The sequence below is a fragment of the Mustela lutreola genome, chromosome X, assembly GCF_030435805.1.
Source record: "Mustela lutreola isolate mMusLut2 chromosome X, mMusLut2.pri, whole genome shotgun sequence".
Lineage (NCBI taxonomy): Eukaryota > Metazoa > Chordata > Mammalia > Carnivora > Mustelidae > Mustela > Mustela lutreola.
The window spans coordinates 106,406,942-106,430,000 of NC_081308.1; the positions used below are offsets into that span (position 1 = coordinate 106,406,942).

General features: G+C 35.9%; 1 protein-coding gene across 9 annotated transcripts in view; it reads left to right on the top strand.

The window, feature by feature from the left end:
* Positions 1-23,059, top strand: part of STAG2 (STAG2 cohesin complex component) — a 143,418-nt gene that overhangs the window by 50,032 nt on the left and 70,327 nt on the right. For 7 of the 9 annotated variants that reach the window (XM_059158632.1, XM_059158627.1, XM_059158633.1 and 4 more), the window contains 3 exons: positions 7,298-7,441; positions 11,272-11,350; positions 16,577-16,741. In XM_059158632.1, the coding sequence (XP_059014615.1) occupies positions 7,398-7,441; positions 11,272-11,350; positions 16,577-16,741 (288 nt within the window). In that variant the 5' untranslated portion in view covers positions 7,298-7,397. The remainder of the gene's footprint in view (positions 1-7,297; positions 7,442-11,271; positions 11,351-16,576; positions 16,742-23,059) is intronic. The other 2 variants (XM_059158635.1, XM_059158636.1) reach the window with 1 other exon arrangement.

Genomic DNA, 23,059 nt, shown 5'->3' on the forward strand with positions numbered 1-23,059 from the left:
GGCGTGTATATTTTTAAAATTAACTTACTGCAGAAAGCTAAATATGGTGTTCTGGTATAAGTGATTTGAAGAGTGATCATTGATACTATTTTAAAAAATTATTCATGATTTAGCTATTGACCTTGGTAGACTGAGGTAAGATTTTAAGGTGATAGTATATGATAAATATTTTATCTTTTGACATTTATTTTGATATTTATTTAATACTTATATGTTTTGATATTTATTTATAAAAATCAACCACAGCTTGTTAGGGCACACTGGGGAATCAGCAGACTTGGAATTAGATAGTTGATATATGTCCAGTATATCAGGTATGACCTGCTATCCAGTGTCTAGTAGCAAGTGCCAGTGTGGTAGACAGATGAGAGGAGGTTGTGGCAACTTGAGAGACAGAGACTGTTTTTAGAGTAGGTTTAGGGGCAAGAATCCAGTTCCTTGGATGGGGCTGGTAGATAATATATAGCAAGAACAAAGTAGGGTATTCATCCTGGGATGACTCAGGCACAGGGTACAACTGAGTATAGGGTGAAACAGTAGTGGGTCTGCAGGAATAAGGCAGAACCTTTTTATTACCTCCCTACTCCTTCCCACCCCTAACCGCAACTGGTAGTACTTATTTGTTTCCAAGTTCAGAAGTGGCGTGCTAAATTTTCTATAGAAATCAACACTGATGGTCTGAGATTTGGGGCAAGGTCAGTATGTAGGTTGGGCCAGGTGATTCTAATTATGTTTAGGACTGGAGTCCTATTTGGAAAGTATTGGGGGAATGTGGGTAGACAAGGAAACGAGGAAGATTGCTGAGCACCTACTATCATATGCTTAAAAATAGGAAGGGAACAGGTGGATGTTTCCAGTTCTGTCTGGCTTTAGTTTCTGGCAATGTGTAGTGATGCCATATCTGTGCCCCAGCTTGCTCCTTCCCTTCTTCCTGAAAGTAGAAATTGTTTGAAGTGTTGTGGCGTTAATTGTGTTCGATTTGTCTATTTAGTTATTTGAGAAAGTCTTTTTTTACTTTTGGCCTCCTGCCTTTCTTCTGTATATTATTATTTAAGTTTGTAAGGGCAAATATTTGACCTATCAAGTTAGTTAGAAATGTAAACAGGGTAATTAATTCTCTTAAGTGTCAGATTTCTTCTGTTTTTTTTTTTTTTTAAGTTTTTATTTATTTGTTTGTCAGAGATCACAAGTAGGCAGAGAGGCAGGCGGGTGGGGGCGGGGAAGCAGGCTCCCCGCTGAGCAGAGAGCTGATGGGGGCTTGATCCAGGACCCTGAGATCATGACCTGAGCCAAAGGCAGAGGCTTAACCCACTGAGCCACCCAGGTGCCCCACGCAGATTTCTTCTAGTATCATTTCCAGATTACCTTTCCCTGTGCTACCATTAGAATTCTTAAGGACACTGCCCAGGCTTATGGAAAGGAAATTATATTTGCAAATGATATATGTGGGTAGCTATGATATGGGTATGCTATCAAGAAACGTTTTGGTTGGGTGCCTGGATGGCTCCTTTGGCTGAGCGTCTGACTCTTGATCTTACTTGGCTCAGGTCTTGATCTCAGGGTCCTGAGTTCAAGCCTCCGGGTTTAAAAAATGTTTTGGTTAAAATTTTGTTACTGGTCTGGGTATGCATGCTCATTGCTTGATTTGTCATTCTTTTCACCTTGTCATCTCCTCAGAAGATGTGTAGCAGAAATTGGGGAGATAAACATAGGGAGGAAAAATACCTTTTAGAGCAAGGAGAAATCTTTTTTGAAAAGTCTTACTAATCATTAAAGGGGCAGTAGATTTTCTTCTTTTGAAGGTGTATGTATTTACATATAACAGTTTTTTGGTGGTTTTGGTGAGCTTTTCATTTCTTAACTATGTTCTCATAGTCACTACCTATCATTTGATGTAATGGAAGGATAATAACTTGCGTGCTTTGATTAAATGTGCTACTGTAGGAACGAAGTTTACTTTTTAACATTTCACGATCTCAGCCTAAATGAGACTTTTTCCTTTTATCTTCTAAGTAGGTAGGCCAGTAAAAGGAGCACGCCTATGGGTCTTGTCAGGAGTTCATAAAGTTTTGTTCCCTGTTCAGCTTGAGTAGATGAACATGATAAAGATCGTTTTTGGGGGGCTCCTGGATGGCTTGATTGGTAGAGCATGTGACCTTTGATCTCAGGGTCATGAATTCGAGCCCCATGTCGGCATAGAGATTACTTTTTAAAAAGATTATTTTTTTTTAATTTTTAAATTTTTAAAAATATTTTATTTTTTAAAAAGATTTTAAATATTTGAGAGAGAGAGCATGAGAGGGGAGATCAGAGGGAGAAGCAGACTCCCTTGGAGCTGGGAGCCCGATGTGGGACTCGAGCCCAGGACTCCAGGATCATGATCTGAGCCAAAGGCAGTTGCTTAACCCAACTGAGCCACCCAGGCGCCCTAGAAAAATAATTTTTAGTTTTTTGTACCTACTTCATAAGATTATGGACCTGAAATATGAATAAATCAAGTTTTACCAGCAGAGACATTTTGTAATTTCTCAGGTAGTTCAGGTTTTAAAAGAGGACATTCAAAAGCACATTTCCACCCTCGTAATTTACTTTTTCTAAATGAACAATAAAATTATAGATTAAAAATGTAAAAATCACCTACATTGTCACCACCCTGTTATGCTGACTGTTTTCCTTTGCTGCTGCTTTTTTGTTGTTGGTAATAATTGCATCCTAATATAGGGCTTTGATTTATCAATCTTGACCCATGTTACTAGCCATCATAAATAGTATGAGTTTTCTATTAATTTTGTTTTTTTTTGGTATGGTAAATTAACATATGGCTGTATATTTAGGTAGTTCCTACTTTAAAGTGTTTGTATTATAGTGATGGTTGCATTTCAGAAGGTTCTATGTACTTCTTATGTGCGATTCTCATAGATAGAAGGATGTAATCCTTTTGGGAGGAGTGTTAAGATAATAGATTGGCATATTTGTATGTGCTAAATTTGCTGGCTGTTAGCAGCTGCACTTTTCTGTATTTTTAGGGAAATAACACACCTAGCTACTTTAAGTGCTTCCCTCACTCCCTCATAATGTGTGGATTCTGAGGGACCTTTTTAGTGATGGCTCTCTGTTTTGCAGCTTTTTATTTTTTATCTTGAGACCACTTGGGATTGAGTTAAAAGAACTTGGAAACAATTATTCTTTTACCAAAAAATCAAAATTACTTTAAGATTTTTAAACGCTATCATAGAAAAACAGGTTTTTTGTGTATTCTTTCTTTTATGCGGGGGGTAATTTTAATGAATTTAGTAAGTCATTTGAAGTTAAAGATGCAAGCATAGTTATATAATTTTTTATATGTTTGTGTTTATATGTTATAGTAATTGGTGTCCAACATGTTTTTAGAAGTGATAGAAGAAAGCTTTTTTGTTATTGAATTAAACGTGTAATGTAAACTCTGAGTAATGGTCTATAAACATATTTATTATAGGTAACTTGAAAAAGTTATGGTGATCAAGTTTTAGCTTTTAGATCTCTGTATAAAAGCAGTGCTGCTGAGAGCATTTACTTGAATTTAATGTAGAGAATTAAAAATACATAATCACCCATTTTTAATTCTGTAATTATATATGAATATATTTAACAAACCTTTAATGGTGGTATACTGTACACTTGAGCCTAAGGAAGTGGTTTTAAAGTGTATTCAACTCATCTACAAATGTGTTTGCTTAGTTTTCAGTGAGGATAAACAGAAGCTAATTGTTTTTGGATGTATTTTTTTTTTCAAAAGGAACATAGTGATTGAGAGTTAAAGCAAATTTCATTTCTATAATTTATTTTTCAAAGCTTTTGGAATGTTAACTCTTCTATAGTAGTTGCAGAGAATTGGTACATGTGATAAAAAAATCTCAGTTTTTCCTTGGCACTAGGTAAGAGCTCCACCTTGTGATCTTTGAGCATATTTTTTGAAAAATTAGTAACCTACAGTAGTCCAGAAATGGTGTGGTGAGTTTAATCATTAAACTCATACTTGTTATTTGAACATTACATATTATTACAGACAAATGATATTAAGTATATTTAAAGACCTTGTTTTTAAGTTTTTAAATGTAACTCTTTGGGGTAAGCAAATTGTATTTATATACAGCTGTAGACATTTAAAATGAAAAGAAATTCATAGCCCTTCCTGCATGTAAAGTTTACATTCTTAAAAAAAACCCCAGTGCTAATTTACCCATTGCTTCTCATCTTTTAAAGTACAAAGCAACTTATATTCTGAGCTATAAAGAAATGTTGGGTGGCAAATTGGTTATTTAGACAGTGATTAAAATAGTAAAAACTCTGACATAAGCAGTTTATCTTTATATTTAATAATATTGGGTGGCAGTAGAGGTAAGTACCTTCTTGTAGAAACACATTCTCAGTTTCTATTGGTACAAGTAGTTCCATGATGGCAAGGATCTCTCCTGTTCACAACTGCATGCCCCAGTGCCCAGCATTGTGTTTGGCACATGGTAGATACTTTTGATTAGTTGGATGGATTTTTAATATTTAAAAACTATTAAAATATGTATTTAACTGGAATAGGGAGTTAGTCAGTTTAATAATTTTTTTCTAAATTTGTTAGACCATGTCATGATACTTCTTTTTAAAATACAAACAACTCACCTGGGAGACTCACCTTTTTATAAATTCCATTTTTCTTTTGTGTTTGCTTTGGTTTCTAATTACCAAATACATGTTAAGATAGCCCTATACACTGAACAATATAATTTGACCTGGCAAAACTTGTACACTAGAAATCTGTGCTATTTAGAGGAAGGTGAAAACTGTATCACATAATACTTATTTTATTTGGTGTTCTCTGCTCTACAGAGCTGATGCATTCTTTATGTCCCTTAGGAGAATATAGTTATGAACTACTTTTTAAAAATTGTATATTTAAGGAATGCAGCAAGTTTGGTTTTACAAAATGCTTGAGGGGTGGATAGAGGGCATTGCAGGTGGGCAGACAAATACAAGCACTTTATTTTCAACTTGCCATCTAGATTACCTGACATGTATAGAACTTACTAGCTCTATACTTCTCCAGCTCCCTTATAAAAAACAAAATTGTTTTTTTAAGAAATAGTTTTTTTAAAAAATAAGTTGGGGTTTTTAGGAGCCTAGGGTATACCCTACATGTGAGGGCAAGTTTCAGAACTTTGGTGCGCTACTTAGATAATTCCTTAGGTTATAATATGAATAGTAACAGGTTAACAATTAGTGGCTTTAGAGGAAGCCAGTCCTGGGACCATAATTTAGTGCAAGGAGAAGCCCATTCTAACAGTCATATCTAAATAAAGATTTTATAGTATGAGTATTCTTCAGAAAAAAAGAAAAACTCAAAGTGATAGTGTAGACAACTCTTGATTATTCAGGGCTTGATTTGTGGATTATTCATTCTTTTTGTTTGTCCTGTTACCTCATTATTTTGTTGTTCATTATAGCTTAATTAGAGTGAGCTAGGAAGTACACTGTTTTAAATTTTTATTAATTGAATATTACTAGCCATTTATGATTTTTATGATGTTTTTTAGAGATTTAAAATTAATGGAAAAATGGGGTACCTGGCTTTCTCAGTTGGTAGAGTATGCAACTCTTGATCTCGGGGTTATGAGTTCAGCCCCCAGGTTGGGTGTAAAGATTACTTTAAAAAAATCTTAAAATTAATGGAAAAATCGAATTGGTTTGTATAATGTTTTTATTGGGAGAGATTAGAAGCTAATCAGTATGTGATACTTTAACATTTATTATTAATTGGATGTAAGTCTTACCTGCTTTTTCTTTAGGTAGCCATCAAGTCCTAGATTCACATGGAAATAAAAGGAAAACATAAGAAAATTATAAAAGAAAATTATATACAAATTAAGAGCTTCAGACTCAGCGTATTTTCTCTTTTGTTACAGATTTGTCATTTGCTTTTAGATCTTTCTCTCAGTTAGGAACTGCATCTTTGACCTTCAAAACCAGAAATATTGTCCTTCCTGTGGCCAAACTAAACTTATTTTGGTCACAGATGGTATTCATCTGTTGTTCATATGACATTATTGGTATTTAATTGATTGTAAGTTCTTAAGGGAATAGATCAGTACTAACATTGTTTCCCCTTCCCTGTTCAACACAGTATAGTATTAATCAAGGTTATTTATTAATGAGTGAGACTTTGCGGGTTCTATGTTTCATCTATCATAGAAGAACCTGCCCCCCCCATTTTTTTTTTTTTAAAGTAGGTTTTATGCCCAATATGGCTCTTGAACTCGTGACCAGCCAGGTACTGCTAGCAAAAGCTGTGGAGTTTTCAGGCATTGTATTATGATTTGAATTTGTCATAAGGATTTTAGGACCAGTAGAAGAATCACATCCTGTTCCTGTTTAGGGCATATGTCTTTTTAAGCCAGGCAAGAGCATCATAACAAATCTTATTTTATTTTAATTAATTAATTAAAATCAGAACATTTATTATGTGGCTCATCATTGAAATACATAAGATGAGCTGGTTGTTTCAACAGCTGCCCTCTTGAGCTTAGGTGTTGTTCCTTCATGGAATCCATGCCTGAATCTGCGGTATACAATTAGGTGTCTCATTCGACCAGTCCCAGTGGTATTTCATCTTTTAGCCTGGGTACTTCAGTTGTACTTTCTCTTCCTCTTGGCAGGATAGCCACATATGCCATAGGTCAATTTCTGAAGGTGGTAGGCCTTAGAACCACAGTGGCGGCACAAAATGTGTGTCTTACTGCAGTGGTTTCCAGTGATTATGTCCCCTCCTTCATCATCTTGTTTCTGTGGCTAAGACCAAAGAGCGAGAATCATACAAATTTTAAAAATAATTATAATACCAGGGTTTTTCTTTGTATCTGTTAATACTGTTGTGGGACTGCAACAGTTTATAACAAATCCATATCTTAAAAAGGCAGGGTGTCTGGGTGGCTTAGTCGGTTAAGCGTCTAACTGCGTTTGACTCTTGATTTCTTCTCAAGTCACGATCTCAGGGTCCTGTGATGGAACCCCTTATTGGGCTACCTGCTCAACGGGGAGTCTGTTTACCTCACCTTCCCTCTGCCCCTCCCCCTGCTTGTGCACTCTCTTTCAAATAAATAAATAAGTCTTAAAATCTTTTTTAAAAAATGCAGTCAAATGCAAGGGGGAAAAAATCCTTTTTTACCTGAAGGACAGTAGCAGGCCCTGGGAAATTTAATTTTTGAGTACAGATATCCTTCCCAATATTTTTCATTTGTTGGTAATAAATATGGCATCCCTTCCCTTAAAGGAATTGTTTGTCTTAGAAGAAAGAAGCAAACCATTGTTTTACCCACGTAAATCTATGAATATCTTTCTGACATTGGGGTGTTCCAGAAGATGATAAAGAAATGATAGCAGCTCCAGAAATACCAACTGATTTTAATCTACTACAGTAAGTATATTATGAAAATTCTTAAATACTTTTTCCACAAAATGGGCAATATATTAACTTCAGTTAAAATTATTTCTGCAGAAGTTCTAATGTATAAGATAAAAGTATGTATATTTTGAAACAGTTTATATCAAAGCTCATTGGTCTTTGTAACAGTGATTCCATGTTTTTTTGTACTATGTTTTTGATTTATTTTTTAATTTAGATACAGTACAATTTATTATTTTGCTGTGGAGTTCTTTGAACCCATAATTAGGTTTTACAATCGCAACTGTTTTGAGGGAGTGCCATGAAATTCTTAAAAAGTGTTCCCATTGGTAAGGAATATATACCACATAGTAGTATTGAGGGTGTAATACCAGATTTCTGTTATAAAGCGCACTGATAATAAGTTTAAATATGGGAGGGTAGGACATGCTGTCCATACTTTTTTTCAGAAAAAAATTACATGCTTATTGGTCTATAAAGTGACTTCAACATAGGTATTTTCGTCACCCTTGTCTTAAAAGCCACCTCTACTCCTTATTCAACTTTTATTCTAATTACTCTTTAGTATTTGATGTAGGGAGGAATTTCAGCTACTGTATGTAATAGTTGTTTTCATACTAAGCTGCAGTTTCATGAGGTGCCTCAGTGAAAAAGGAACCCTTAAACTGTCTTTGGATCCCTTTAACTTTATACACATATATACTATACTATATTTTCTGTTGGAATCTTTATAACACTTGATTTGAAAATAATTTGGCTGCTATGAATTTTGAAAACATCAGATAAATACTTTGTACATAATGGTAGCCAGTGTCTACTTTTGATGCTTTTTATAGGTATTCATTTTAAAAATAATTTTATTATTTTCGGTGGAGACTAAGGTGGTCTGTGGGGATATTGCTAGTATTTTGAAGTGTGCTTTTCAGTGTGATATTATCCCAGTGTATATGGACTCTGTTTTTAAGATTCTTGAGGAAAATTTCGTGGTTTTGTTTGAGGTGGGATACAGGATAGTCCAAGGAAAATGTAATGTTTGGTTGGACTACTATGAAATTTCTTAAATATGTTAAGATTGGAGACAAGAATGTTTGTGTTATAAACTAGACTACTGACTATTAGAATATCTCAAGTAATTAAGGCCTGAAATAGTTTAATGGGTAAGAGAGAATTGATGTGGAGGTAGAATAAACAAGTGTTCGGTTGGGTATGTGAGATGGGGGACAGGGTAAAGAGAAAGGAGTGGAAGAGTCAATCATATGATAGATGACTCACGAAATTTCAGGCCACTAAAAGGTTAACCTGCTATGCTCCATAAACATGCTAGCATAGGTTATTTTGCCTGGGATAGGTGGTGGTGGTGTTCTTTTGATCTTAAAAGCAGAGGAAAACATAGGAGAAAGGCAGACTTTCAAGAGTATTTCTTTGGTTGGGGATGTGTTAGGCTCTTACACTGATTACTCACTTTAGCTTTCTTCATAAGGTTTTCCATTTAGTAATCAAACCTCTAGTGGCTCATTCTTTTAGTTGGGAGAGATGAGGATTAAGAGTGTAATTGAGCCTGTGATTAGTCTGTGGCCATTGGAATATTGCGAAGACTAGTGATTGTAGATTTATAGCAGTTAGAGAGCTAAGAGAGCTAGTGTCCCACAAGTGTCTTAGGAATAAAGAAATATTACTTATAGACAACAAGATACCTAAAAACATTATCTTTCTTTTCTTTCTTTCTGTTTTTTTTTTTGTGCAAGGCCATATAGGCGTGTGGAAAGGATATTGATGACAACAATCTTCTTAAGATGTAATAGTCATGATTTTCAGGGTTGATATGACAGTAGTCATTCAGGTTTTGGTGCATTAACTCTTGGGAAATGGGATTTATTATAGGCCCTTTCCTCACAACATTATAGGACATAGTTAGGATTGCCACAATCTTCAATACATTGTTTAAATTATGTTGTAGGTAACTACTATTAATAGTAATTTTTTCCTTGCTAGCAACTTAACCATTACTATAGGTATATAAAGTATACCTACTTACCTCATAACCTCTGGACAACTGGTTATTTTAGCAATAAAAATGGAAATAGAAAAAATCTAGTTAGAGAAGAATAGCTTTGCATTTTGATTCCATTTGTTTTAAGCAAAACTGGTACTAGGATTACATATTTGAAGTGGTAAAAATGTATCTTTCATGGGTGTGGCTCAGTTCTAAACTCATTATGACCCAGATTTCAAGTAAGCCTTGCCTTCAGCTCTTAAATGTGAGGGTATATTACTACTACTTAGATAGACCCATGTTTGCATATTTAGGAAGCATTATACATATGTATTTAAATTAGTCTTCTTCCTTATGTGTGAGAAAATCCAGATTATATAAAACACCTCACCTACTCCAAAATAAAGGGCAACTTCCTAGAATTACAGATTTATATATTTATTTGAGAGAGAGACAGTGAAAATATGTAGATTTACATGTTGGAGGAGATTGAAGAAACTTTAGAGATTTCATTCTTTCTTGCATGTACATTGTTTATAGATGAAAAGATTGAGAGGTTGTCACTTGTCTAAGATCACACAGTTTCTTAGTACTAGAATCAGTTCTCCTATAGTTCACCACCTCTTTACTTCATAAAGGATTTTGATCAGTTAGCACTTCCCTATTGTGTTTCTTTCTTTGTTTTTTTTTTTTTAAGATTTTATTTATTTATTTGACAGAGATCACAATTAGGCAGAGAGGCAGGCAGACAGAGAGGAGGAAGCAGGCTCCCCGATGAGCAGAGAGCCCGACGTGGGGCTCTATCCCAGGACCCAGGGATCATGACCTGAGCTGAAGGCAGAGGCCTAACCCACTGATCCACCCAGGCACCCCCCTTATTGTATTTCAAATGGTTTAGTTTGTAAAAATGTTTTATACATATCCTTTCAGAAGTACATGTTTTGTATAGTTATATTTCCAAATATTTTTTGAGTGAGCAAGGAGTGGTCAGAGGATTCTTTTTTTTTTTTTAAGATTTTATTTATTTACTTGACAAAGATCACAAGTAGGCAGAGAGGCAGAGAAAGCGAGAGCTAGAGAGAGAGAGGGAAGCAGGCTCACCGCTGAGCAGAGAGCCCGATGCGGGGCTCGATCCCAGGACCCTGAGATCATGACCTGAGCCGAAGGCAGAGGCTTAACCCACTGAGTCACCCAGGCGCCCCCAGAGAATTCTTAATATCACTAAAATTCCCTAATAAAGATCATCCAGTTCCTAGTGTTAAAATGTAGTCTTCTCTGAATTCCATGGTGTTGAATCAGAAAATGAAACCAGCCATTACAATAGAACACCACAGTTACTATGGTTAAAATTTTTTAAAAAAGATTTTATTTATTTATTTGACTGACAGAGATCACAAGTAGGCAGAGAGGCTGGCAGAAAGAGAGGGGGAGGCAGGCTTCCTGCTAAGCAAAGAGCCTGATGTGGGGCTTGATCCCAGGACCCTGGGATCATGAGCTGAGCTGAAGGCAGAGACTTTAATCCACTGAGCCACCCAGGTACCCCTGTGGTTAAAATTTTGAGAGCCACTGGTATTATATGTTTTTGTTTTGGTTAAAAATTAAGAAAATAAAAAATGTTTATAGATATTTTTATTTTAGATTATTGCTTTGTAGTTTGTTATATAATTTTATGTTTGGTAATATGCTATGGTATGATGTTTTGGGAAAGCATCTTAGTTACATGTAATGCTAATAAGGAATTTTGTGAAGAGTTCACCAAGCCTTTGTTTTAGAAAATATGGCTAAAATTAGAAACTTCACCTATATTTCTAAAGAAAGTTTTAAATAATTGCTTATCTTTCTGTCACAGGGAGTCAGAAACACATTTTTCTTCTGACACAGATTTTGAAGACATTGAAGGAAAAAACCAAAAGCAAGGCAAAGGAAAAGTATGTATAGAATATATGACTTTGTTTTGGTTCTTTAAGTCATTTGTATACATACATGCATATATACATATAAAAATATATAACTGTTTTAGTTATGGCTCACATGTTGTCTTTTAAAAGTTCTCTCCCCACCACTGGTATGGTAAGCCTTCTGAATGTATATGGTTTCTTTGGCTTCTAGGTCAAATATCTTTTGATTATCTGTTTTCCACTACTGTAAAGTTGAAATTAATAATACAACATTGTTTCTTTTTAAAAATTTTGTTAAGTTCTTAATTTTAATTCCAGTATAGTTGACCTACAGTGTAATAGTTTTAGGTGTACAGTTTAGTGATTCAGCAATTCTATACATAATTCAGTGCTTGTTATGATAAGTATAGTCTTTAATCCCCATCACCTATTTCATCCATTCCCCCACCCACCTCCCTCTGGTAACCATCAGTTTGTTTTCTGTAGTTAGAGTCTGATTCTTGGTTTGTCTCTCTTTTCCTTTGTTTCTTAAATTCCACATATGAGTGAAATCATACAGTATTTGTCTTTCTCTGACTTACTTTGATTAATGTTATACTCTCTAGCTCCATCCATGTTTTTGCAAATGGCAAGATTTCATTCTTTTTTTGTGGCTGGATAATTTTCTGTTGTATATGTAGACACCACATCTTCTTTATTCATTCATCTATGGATGGGTATTTGCACTGCTTCCATAATTTGGCTATTGTAAATAATGCTGCAGTAAACATATGGGTACATATATCCTTTCAAATTAGCGTTTTTATATTCTTTGGATAAATACCAGTAGTGTGATTATTGGATCATAGGGTAGTTCTATTTTTAATGTTTTGAGGAACCTCTACTGTTTTCCACAGTGGCTGCACCAGTTTGTGTTCCTGCTAACAGTGCATGAGTGTTCCTTTTCTCCACATCCTCACCAACACTTGTTGTTTGTATTTCTAATAGTTTATTTTGTAAAGCACAATTTGCTAAGCACAATGTGATACTCTGTTGGCTTTATTTACGCATGAGTAGTCAAACATAAGCAAAGCAATAAATAAAATTCCTTGTTCTAAACTATCCTGAAAATGTAACCTATAATCAGTTTAAGTCCAGTAGGTTCCAGTTGACAAGAGTTTTACTCTTTATAAGTAATGCTAAGGATAAAAAGTAACAAAGTGAGGGGTCCCTAGCGAGCTCAGTCAGAAGAGCATTCAACGCTTGATCTCCAGGTTGTGTAGGGGTTACTTAAATAAATAAAAATTAAAAAAAAAACAAAACTAAAACCTAACAAAGGGAGGTTCTGATTCAACAGAATGAAGATTTAGAATATAAGTGCCTAGCCTGAGGACCCTGAATGACTTGTTGAATGCGTAAATTATTTTGATGTTTTGGAAAGTACATTTGACTCTGTGCATGTGTATAAATACAGTGTGTAAAAGATGACTTGTTTTTGTTCACCATTTTCTTTCCCAAAATGAATTTTGGATTTATATTTTCTTACAACAAATTTTTAAAATCTATTTATTTAAAAAATTTTTAAAAAAGATTTTATTTATTTAGAGAGAGAGCACAAGCAGGACTTAGGGCAGAAAAAAAGGGGAGAAAGAATCTCAAGCAGACTGCACGCTGAGCATGGAGACCCATGCAGGGCTTGATCTCATGGCGCTGAGATCAAGATCTAAGCTGGAATCAAGAGTCAGATGCTTAACTGACTGACTCACCCAGGCACCGTGACACACTTACTTTTAAAAAGTCTGTAATTTTCATGATCTCAGGGTCCTGGGATGAATTCCTGCATTGGGCTCTCTGCTCAGCAGGGAGCCTGCTTCCTCCTCTCTCTGCGTATTTGCCTACCTGTGATCTCTCTCTATCTGTGTCAAATAAATAAAATCTTTTAAAAAAAGTCTGGGGTGCCTGGGTGGCTCAGTGGCTTAAAGCCTCTGCCTTCGGCTCAGGTCATGATTTCAGGGTCCTGGGATGGAGTCCGACCTCGGGGTTCCTTGCTCAGTGGGGAGCGTGCTCCTCTCTCTCCAACTCCCCCTTCTTGTGCTCACTCTCTCTCTGACAAATAAATAAATAAAGTCTTAAAAACAAAAGGAAAAATGTCTATAATACAGAACTGTACAATAAACAAAGTAAATTTCCCTGTAAACCTATGTCACAGAGGTAAGATAATCTTTAAACATTTTGTGAACCGTTCTTTTATACATACATCTGTCTATAAACATGCACATCGACTTTTACTTAAATGGATTCATACTATGCAAACTGTTTAATTTGCTTTTAAAACTTAATAGTATGTTGTTAGTAGCTTTCCTGTCAGTGAATTTTTTTTAAAGGTTCTTTTATTTATTTGACAGACAAGAGATCACAAGTAGGCAGAGAGGCAGGCAGAGAGAGAGAGAGAGCAAGCGAGAGGAGTGAAGCAGGCTCCCTGCTGAACAGAGAGCCTTATGTGGGGCTGGATCCCAGGACCCTAGGATCAGGACCTGAGCCTAAGGCAGAGGCTTTAGCCCACTGAGCCACTCAGGTGCCCCATCAGTGAATTTTGGCTATCATTTCTAATGGTGTCATATTACCCCATTTTATCTATGGAATACAATTTATTTAATTAATCTTTGGCATATATTTTTAGAGTTCACATAATCCATATTTCATAATTTGATATCCTTTTTCAGTCTCTTAAAACATAGACATTTTGAGACAAAAGTGTGAATAAATTAAATGTTAACTCATGACTGTTCGAAGACAGTCATAATTCTAGTGGGTAGTATATGGTTATCCATTAGAAAACTAATTTTTCTTATTCTTCAGCCATCTTGCAAAACTGAAAATGTACTTTTGACTTCGATTTAATTTACAAGTTGGGATAAGACTCACAGTGGCATCTGACTAGAGGACTCCCCAAAGTTTTTGTGCCACAGTTTAACTTTGTATAGTCACTGCTATGAGTGAGGTGTTAGGTCTCAGTTTAAGGATTTATTATAATAATAATAATCATAGTAACTACGTTTTGACACTGCACTATGTATGTTCCAAGCACTGTGCTAAAAATACGTTATCTAATTTAATATTTGAACCACCCTGTGAATTAGAAAACTTCCTGATTTTATAGATAGGAAACTGGTCCAGAGAAGTTCAGTGGTTCAAGGGTTTGAACCCACATCTGTTCAAGGGTGGTGAGAGCAGAAGCAGGGTTGGGGCAGAGGAAGAGGAAGAAGCAGACTCCCCACTGAGCAGGGAGTCCCATGTGGAGCTTTATCCCAGAACCTGAGATCAGGACCAGAGCCAGAGGCAGAGGCTTAGCCACTGAGCCACCCAGGTACCCCCCACCTCAATCCCCCAACCCCATAGTCTTGCTTTAGAGATGTTTTTTCATCTACAAGATTGTGCCCAGGTTAGCATGTTTACTTCTTGTACTTCCCTGTATTACCATTCCTTGTACATTGTTTTTTTTTTTTTTTCCTAGCATAGCATATCCACTGAGCCATTTTAATTGTACTAGTTTTCCATACCAACAGGGAATATTGAAGCATATGATAGGTAAATTGAAAATATATAATTCCATTTAATTAACACTAACATTTTCTACTTTTCTGGTGTACTGTCTGTAGTTGATCTTTTCTTTCACCCTTATCTCTGAAATTACTTTTACTGGGGACAATAACCTTTCATTCTGCAATTAGGAATTAATGACTTAGGTTCACAAAGACAGACTCTCCTTAACAAAAGAATGTAAATTAACAAGTAATACATTTCAGTTGTTAGGAAGGAGTTTGAGGTAGTTGTTAAGAGTAGGGTGGTTTTGGAAGGAGGAAGGAATCCTCTGTGGAACAAAGTATACAAACATACAAAGTATACAAACAAAGTATACAAACGCTGTCAGTAGAAATAAGTGTGTAGACCTGGCGGTAGATGAGGAGTATGCAAATGATCTAAGAATTTTTTTTTTAATTTTTAAAGACTTGTAAAAATAAAGAATACGTGACAGATCTCTGTCAAATAAAATCTTAAAAAAAATCTTTACATATTACAATAGATGATTTCTACATCTTTTTTCAACCTCCGCATTTCTGTGATTTAGAGCAAGGATCAGCAAACTTTCTGTAAAATACCACACAGTAAATATTTCAGACTTTGCAGGCCACCACATTCCATCTCTGTCACATATTCTTTTTTTTTTTTTTTTTTTAAGGATTTTTATTTTACTTATTTGACAGAGGGAGATCACAAGTAGGCAGGGAGACCGGCAGAGAGAGGAGGAAGCAGGCTCCCCACCAAGCAGAAAGCCCAGTGCGGGGCTCAATCCCAGGACCCTGGGATCATGACCTGTGCCAAAGGCAGAGGCTTTAACCCACTGAGCCACTCAGATGCCCCTAATCTGTAAAGGTGTAATACAACTTTGACATTTTAGAAATGAGGATTCTGAGTTAGGGAATGACTTGCTTTTCTATAACAAGTTAAAAGGCCGTGGGAAGTATTTTATAACTGAGGCGTGTAGGCAGCCTTTTAGCTGATTATGAAGTCCCCACTCCCCAGTACTGACAACTCCCTTATAAATGGGCTTCATTTCCATAGTGTTCATTAACAAATTTTCTTGATAAATAAGTGTTGAATTACACTAGTTGTACAGAGGAACATGATTTTTTAAATTTGAATTCTCCTTCGTTTATTCGGAATATGAGTGAGGTTGATACACATATTCATACTTTTTAGAATTCCTTTATCAGTGCACTGCAATAATTTATAAGACTAATAGTAGTTAAAATTTAGAAATTTGAACTAAGTACGAGTTACTTATTTGAGAAAGTGTTTTGTTATTCTTGCTGCCCACTGCAGTCTGCCCCTTAAAGCAGCAACCCTATGAGTAGGCACAGTTTTATCCTCACTTTACAGATTAGAAACTCTGAAGCACAGTATAGTTAAGTCACTTGCCCAACATCACTCCAGTAATAGGAGTAAAACTTTGGACCCATGCAGTCTGTCAGTCTGCCGAGGCTGTGCTCTTTACTACAGTGTCATGTGAGGTGTCTGGTACTGTAAATGAAAAAGTTGATGCCACAAAGAAGCTGTCTCAACCGTATCATTTTATTATGACCTGTATGGCACTCCTCTTTAGGTCAGGTTTAGGCACGTTATAATTATGTACCTTTTTAACTGCTTTCTGCTGTAGCTTTATTTTAAATTTTCAAGGATAATGATATAACTTAATTAACTTGTATTTTTATGCAGACTTGTAAAAAAGGCAAAAAGGGCCCAGGAGAAAAGGGCAAAGGTGGAAATGGTGGAGGAAAACCTCCTTCTGGTCCAAACCGAATGAATGGTCATCACCAACAGAATGGAGTGGAAAACATGATGTTGTTTGAAGTTGTTAAAATGGGCAAGAGTGCTATGCAGGTAATGTTTATTATGTTCTTCCCAGTTCATTTGTTCATTTTAAACTTCAGTGAGTTATATAAAATCCCTGAGTTTTCTAATTGCACTAAAAGAAACTGACACTTGCTTATTAGAAAAAAGCAACAAAGTCATCGGAAAACTAGGAATCTGTCTATTCAGACATAAGACCTTTAAGCTGTGTCTTGAGTCATTTTCTGCTGCATTATTTTCTTTTAATAGCATATAATAAAAAATTATTTGCTAAAAAAATATGCTGATGTAAACTCTGAGGTTTCAGTTTCCCCTGAATTTATTTGGCTGCCATTAAAATATGAAGTCCTTTGCCCATATAGAATTCTTGGTTGAGTGATCTAATATAATCACTCTCCACTTTAGTGAATTGAATTATGTTGATCACTGTTGTCTGTTACAAAGTTTATTACTTGTGCTGTTTCTTAGCAGAAGAGTAAAAAGTGAGAGTCATAGCCATGTCAAATCATCCTAATTTTATTCCTTCTGTATAATTTTATGACAATAGAAGCATTTAGGTTTTACAGTGGAGACTAAACCCATATGGTTTTAAAGAAATTGAATAAACACTATGCTCAAAGAATATACATGCTTACTAAAGTTATTTTTTGCTGTATAAAAGCCATAGGGAATATTTTTTAGGGAATTAATTTCAATTAATTAAATGATTTATGGAGAACTAGCCATTTAAGCATTCTCTTACGAGAGAGTAACAAATGCAAATCTTGTTTATAAATATGGACTTAACTGATATGTATGGCTTTGTAGATAAATTTTTAAGTATCAGTTGGGAATGAGAAGCCACATTTTTACATGTAAAATAAAAATTGTTTGTTGTTTTGAGCTATCACCAGTTGTACAGAGGAATGTGACTTTTAAAATTTGAATTTGGGGATGCCTGGGTGGCTCAGTTGTTAAGCAACTGCCTTCAGCTCAGGTCATGATCCCAGGGCCCTGAGATTGAACATCAGGCTCTTTGCTCAGCAGGGAGCCTGCTTCTCCCTCTCCTACTCCCCATGCTTGTGTTCCCTCTCAGCTGTCTCTGTCAAATAATTAAAATCTTTAAAAATAATAAATAAAATTTGAATTTGCCTTAATTTAGTCATACATAGTTTGCCTTTTATATAGTTGTGATGAAGGTATAGATTTTATTTATTTAATGTTTTAAATTATTATTTCATATATACATTCAATATTTTTAAAAATAATGTCCTATTATATTATAGTGATATGGTTTATTTAGTCATTCCCTAATTTAGAAAGTTGTCCCCTTCTCTCTGATTGCCATTTTGGGTAAACTTCATCAAAGGAATAAATTGTCTCCGTTACGTTATATATACCATTTCATTACTTTCCTTTTTATATTATACTTTTTCTCTATAATATTTTAAGCTGTTAAATGCATTAATCTTTTTTGGGTATCTTTCATTTTTGTTAACATCCGAAATCTCAACTTATATCCACAGCTAATTAGGCTGTTCTATTTTTGTCTAGTCTATAGGGTTTTTGTTTAACTTTTCTGTTCATCAAAAATTTTTAATAGAAAATGTGAGGATTTAGCTTTATATTCAGTTGTTTTGTTAGTGGTATCTCAGTGTTTAAAGAATGAACTTTTTCCTTATTTTTATGTTGATTATGGTTTGGCATATATTAAGATTGTACCTCTGTGTTAACTTGTTTTTTCTGTTTCACCCTTAAAAGTGAAATGTGCACAGTATCTCTCCACTGATTTCCCTGAATGGACTCTTAACCTCCAGTTTGTTTTGTGTACTCCCACTTGTGTTATCTTGGTAATAGGAAATTTGATCAAGGAAGTCTCCTGTTTACAAGCTTCTAACAGTTCTTCCTTATCTAAAAGTTCCAGCCCAGATTTTTTTTTTATGATGTGCTTCCTATTCCCTAGCCACTGTACATACTCTGCCTCCACCCTACTCTCCACAACCCCCCCACCTTTCTTTTTGTTTTTCCCTTTGCCTGGAATACTCTTCATGTAAGATTAACTTAAATCACATGTCACTCTGAGAAGCATTCTTGGGCTCTGTCTTTCTCCCCTTGAATATATTTTTTACTCTTCTTTTTCCATTATAGCACTTAATATATTTTATTATAGGTGTGCATATGTCTGAATTTGCTTCTAGATCATTAATTTCTTGATCAAGGACTGTATATTATTCATTTTTTAAATCCCAGGATATACCTATTTCAGTAATTAGAGGTGAGGATAAGTATCAGACTGGCTGTTGGTTTTAAAATAGTTATTATATATTAAGAAAGGAGGGATCTGGGACACTTGGGTGGCTCAGTAGGTTAAGTGTCTGCCTTCGGCTCCTGCTGTTGAGTTCCTCTTGGGGCTCCCTGCTCAGCGGGGAGCCTGCTTCCCCCTTTCTCTCTGCCTGCCTATCTGCTTCTCCCTATCCCTGCCTTTCCCTCTGCATGCTACCCTTCCAGCATGCACTTGTGCGCTTTCTCTTTCTCTCTCTGACAGATAAGGAAATCTTTTTAAAAGATTGGTCTTTAAAGGGTGCCTGGGTAGCTCAGTGAGTTAAGCCACTGCCTTTGGCTCAGGTCCTGATCTCAGGGTCCTGGGATTGAGCCCCGCATCAGGCTCTCTGCTCAGCGGGGAGCCTGCTTCCCTCTCTCTCTCTCTCTCTCTGCCTGCCTCTTTGCCTACTTGTGATCTCTCTTTGTCAAATAAATAAATAAAATCTTCAAAAAAAATCAGTCTTTTAAAAAAAAGGGATCATGCATGCATATGCCCCTAGTTCTATTAGATAATATATATTGAATTTTATTGGATAAATTCTTAGCATACTGCTTGATGATTAAAATTTTAAAGTGTTATATTGCATTATTTTTATTACAGCAGCCTTGTATTCCCAGTACAAATTCTATGTGATCTTTTTGAATAAGTTTTTAATATGATGTGGTGATCTTTTTTGTAAGATTTCATTAAGTATTTTTATATCTTTATTGTTGAAATAGCCCTTCTTCCAGTCGTCTATTGCTGTATAACAAATCACTCCAAAGTTAGTGATGTAAAGGAACAGCCATTATACTAGGCTTAATGATTCTCTTGGTCTAGAATTCAGGCAGAAATAAATAGGGATGAAATGGTCTGTGCTCCCATCCGTGATGGTTTGTGCCTTAACCTGAGATACTTTTAATGCTCAGAGGTTACATAAACAGGTAAGGACTGTACTTCCCTGGAGGCTTCTTTATTCATTTTTGGTGCCTAATCTGGAGTGACTTGAAGGCTGGGCACTGCTGGAACTATTACCTAGAATACCTACAAATGGTTTTTGCATGTGGTTTGGGTTTCCTACAGTATGGCTTCTGGGTTTGGAGAGTGTCTTGAGCAGAGATCTGATTCTCTGTGCTAGAAGAACCAAGTACAGAAGTGGAATGGTGGTCAATGACTTAATCTTGGAAGCATCATTTTTATTGCCTTCAGTCCTAGAAAAGGGAATGTAGACCCCACTTATTTTTTTTTTTTTAAAGATTTTATTTATTTATTTGTCAGAGAGAGGAGCGAGAGTGAGCACAAGCAGACAGAAAGGTAGGCAGAGGCAGAGGGAGAAGCAGGCTCCTGGCTGAGCAAGGAGCCTGATGTGGGACTCGATCCCAGGACGCTAGGATCATGACCTGAGCCGAAGGTAGCCGCTTAACCAGCTGAGCCACCCAGGCGTCCCTAGACCCCACTTATTGAAGAGCAGTGTCAAACATTTTGGGCCACGTTTTAAAACTCTCACAGTCCTATAATACATTCTTTTGATATTTATTACCTGTATGATATTTGGGAATAATCTTAAGTTTACATACATAAGCTATTGTCAAATATAGAAAAGGACTGAAATCTAGAAATTAGGTAAAATTTTAGAAGATCTCCAATCTCTTTGAGCTAGGTAATTCTTAGATAATATATCCTTTTTCTTTTCTTTAATTTGTAATGATACCACCATTTCTGTACATCAGATTGCACACATAATCCATTTAGTTTATACCCAGGTTTTGTATTTATTTGTATATAACTTAAACATTTTTCCCTCCTGATGCTTTTTTTTTTTAAAGATGTATTTATTTTATTAGAGCTAGAAAGTGTGCATGTGTGTGCAAGAATGGGGGGGAGAGGCAGAGGAAAAGAATATTAAGTAGACTTCCTGCTGAGTGTGGAGCGCACTTTGGCTCCATCTCAGGACCCGGAGATCATGACCTGAACTGCGATCAAGAGTGGGATGCTCAATGAACTGAGCTACCCAGGTTCCCCTGTCATCCTAATTTTTAAAACTTGGTTTATTTAAAAATAGTTTTCATCTGCTGTTTGGTTTCCTCTCCTATCCCCCAAAGAATAACGTGCTGCTTTTTATTTTTTTAGCTCTGTCCTATTAAAAAAAAAATACTATGTTGAAACATACTTCACATACTACAAAATTTTAAAATGTTTTTTTAAAATGTAAATTCAGTTGTGTTTAGTATATTCATAGAGTTGTGTAGCCAACACCACAGTGTAATTTTAAAATATTTTTCAGTACCCCAGAAGGAAACTTTGTGCCTGTTAGTCAGTTACTTTCTCTTTGCCTGTCCCAGGTCTAGGCTACCACTAACGTAGTTTTTATAAATTTGCCTATTCTGGACATTTCATATATATGATTCATTCAATATGTGGTCCTTTATCAGTGGTTTCTTTGACTTAGCATGTTTTCAAGGTTCATCCATATTGTGGTATGTATTATAATCTCATTCTTTTTTATTGCCAAATAATACACCATTTTGTTTATCCGTTCATCTTTTGATGCATATTTGCTTTGGTTCTACTTTTTGGCTATTGTGATTAATGCTATTACAGGTATTCTTGTACAAGTTTTTTTTTTTTTAATTTTTTGTGTATGTCTTCATTTCTCCTGGGTATTATATATCTAGGAGTTGAGTTGTAGGATCATATGGTAACTGTTTAACCTTTTTTGTTTCATTTATTTTTTTAAATATTTTATTTATTTATTCGACAAAGAGAGAGCGAGAGAGGGGATACAAGCCAGGGGAGTGGGAGAGGGAGAAGCAGGCTTCCCGCCGAGCAGGGAGCCCAATGTGGGGCTTGATCTGGGGCTTGATCCAAGGATCCTGGGATCCTGAGCCGGAGGCAGACACTGAATGACTGAGCCACCCAGGGGGCCCCAAACCTTTTTTTTTTTTTTTTTTTTTAAAGATTTTATTTATTTACTTGAGAGGGAGAGAGCACAGGCAGGGGGTGGGGGCAGCAGAGAGAGAGGGAGAAGCAGGCTCCCCAATAAGCAGGGAGCCCAGTGTGGGGCTCAATCCCAGGATCATAACCTGAGCTGAAGGTAGATGTTTAATGGGCTGAGCTACTCAGGTTTCCCAAGTGGTATCTTACTATTTTATTTTTGATTTCCATTTCCTTGGTGGCCAGTTTTGAGCATCTTTTGATGAGCCAATGGCTATTTGTATGTCTTCTATAAAGAGCTATATTTAGAATCTTTGTCTATATTATTAATTAGATTACTTGGCTTTTAAAAATTATTGGATTGCTCTTTTTTTTTTAAAGATTTTATTTATTTATTTGACAGACAGAGATCACAAGTAGGCAGAGAGGCAGGCAGAGAGAGAGAGAGAGAGAGGGAAGCAGGCTTCCTGCGGAGCAGAGAGCCCGATGCAGGGCTCGATCCCGGGACCCTGAGATCATGACCCGAGCCGAAGGCAGCAGCCCAAACCACTGAGCCACCCAGGTGCCCCTATTGGATTGCTCTTAAAAAAATTATTGAATTGCTCTTAAGTCCCTTTCCTTAAACTTCATGAGTCTGGGTGGCTCAGTGGGTTAAGCCTCTGCCTTCGGTCAGGTCATGATCTCAGGGTCCTGGGATCGAGCCTCACATTGGGCTCTCTGCTCAGCAGGGAGCCTGCTTCCTCCTTTCTCTGCCTGCTCTCTGCCTTCTTGTGATCTCTGTCTAAATAAAAATATTTTTATAAAATCATTAAATTGCAAGAGTTCTTGATGTAGGCATACCTCAGGGGTCCTGCGAGTTGGATTTTAGACCACTTCACTAAAGCAGATAACACAATAAAGCAAGTCAGATGAATTTTTTTGGTATCCCAATTCCTATAAAAGTTATGTTTATATTGTAGTCTGTTAAGTTTGCAACAGCATTATGTGTGAACTGTATATACCTTAAAAAAATACTTTATTGCTAAAAAATATTAATTATCTGAGCTTACAGTGAGTTGTATAATCTTTTTTCTGGTAGAGGATCTTGCCTCAGTGTTGATGGCTGCCCACTGATTGAGGTGGTGTTTGCTGAA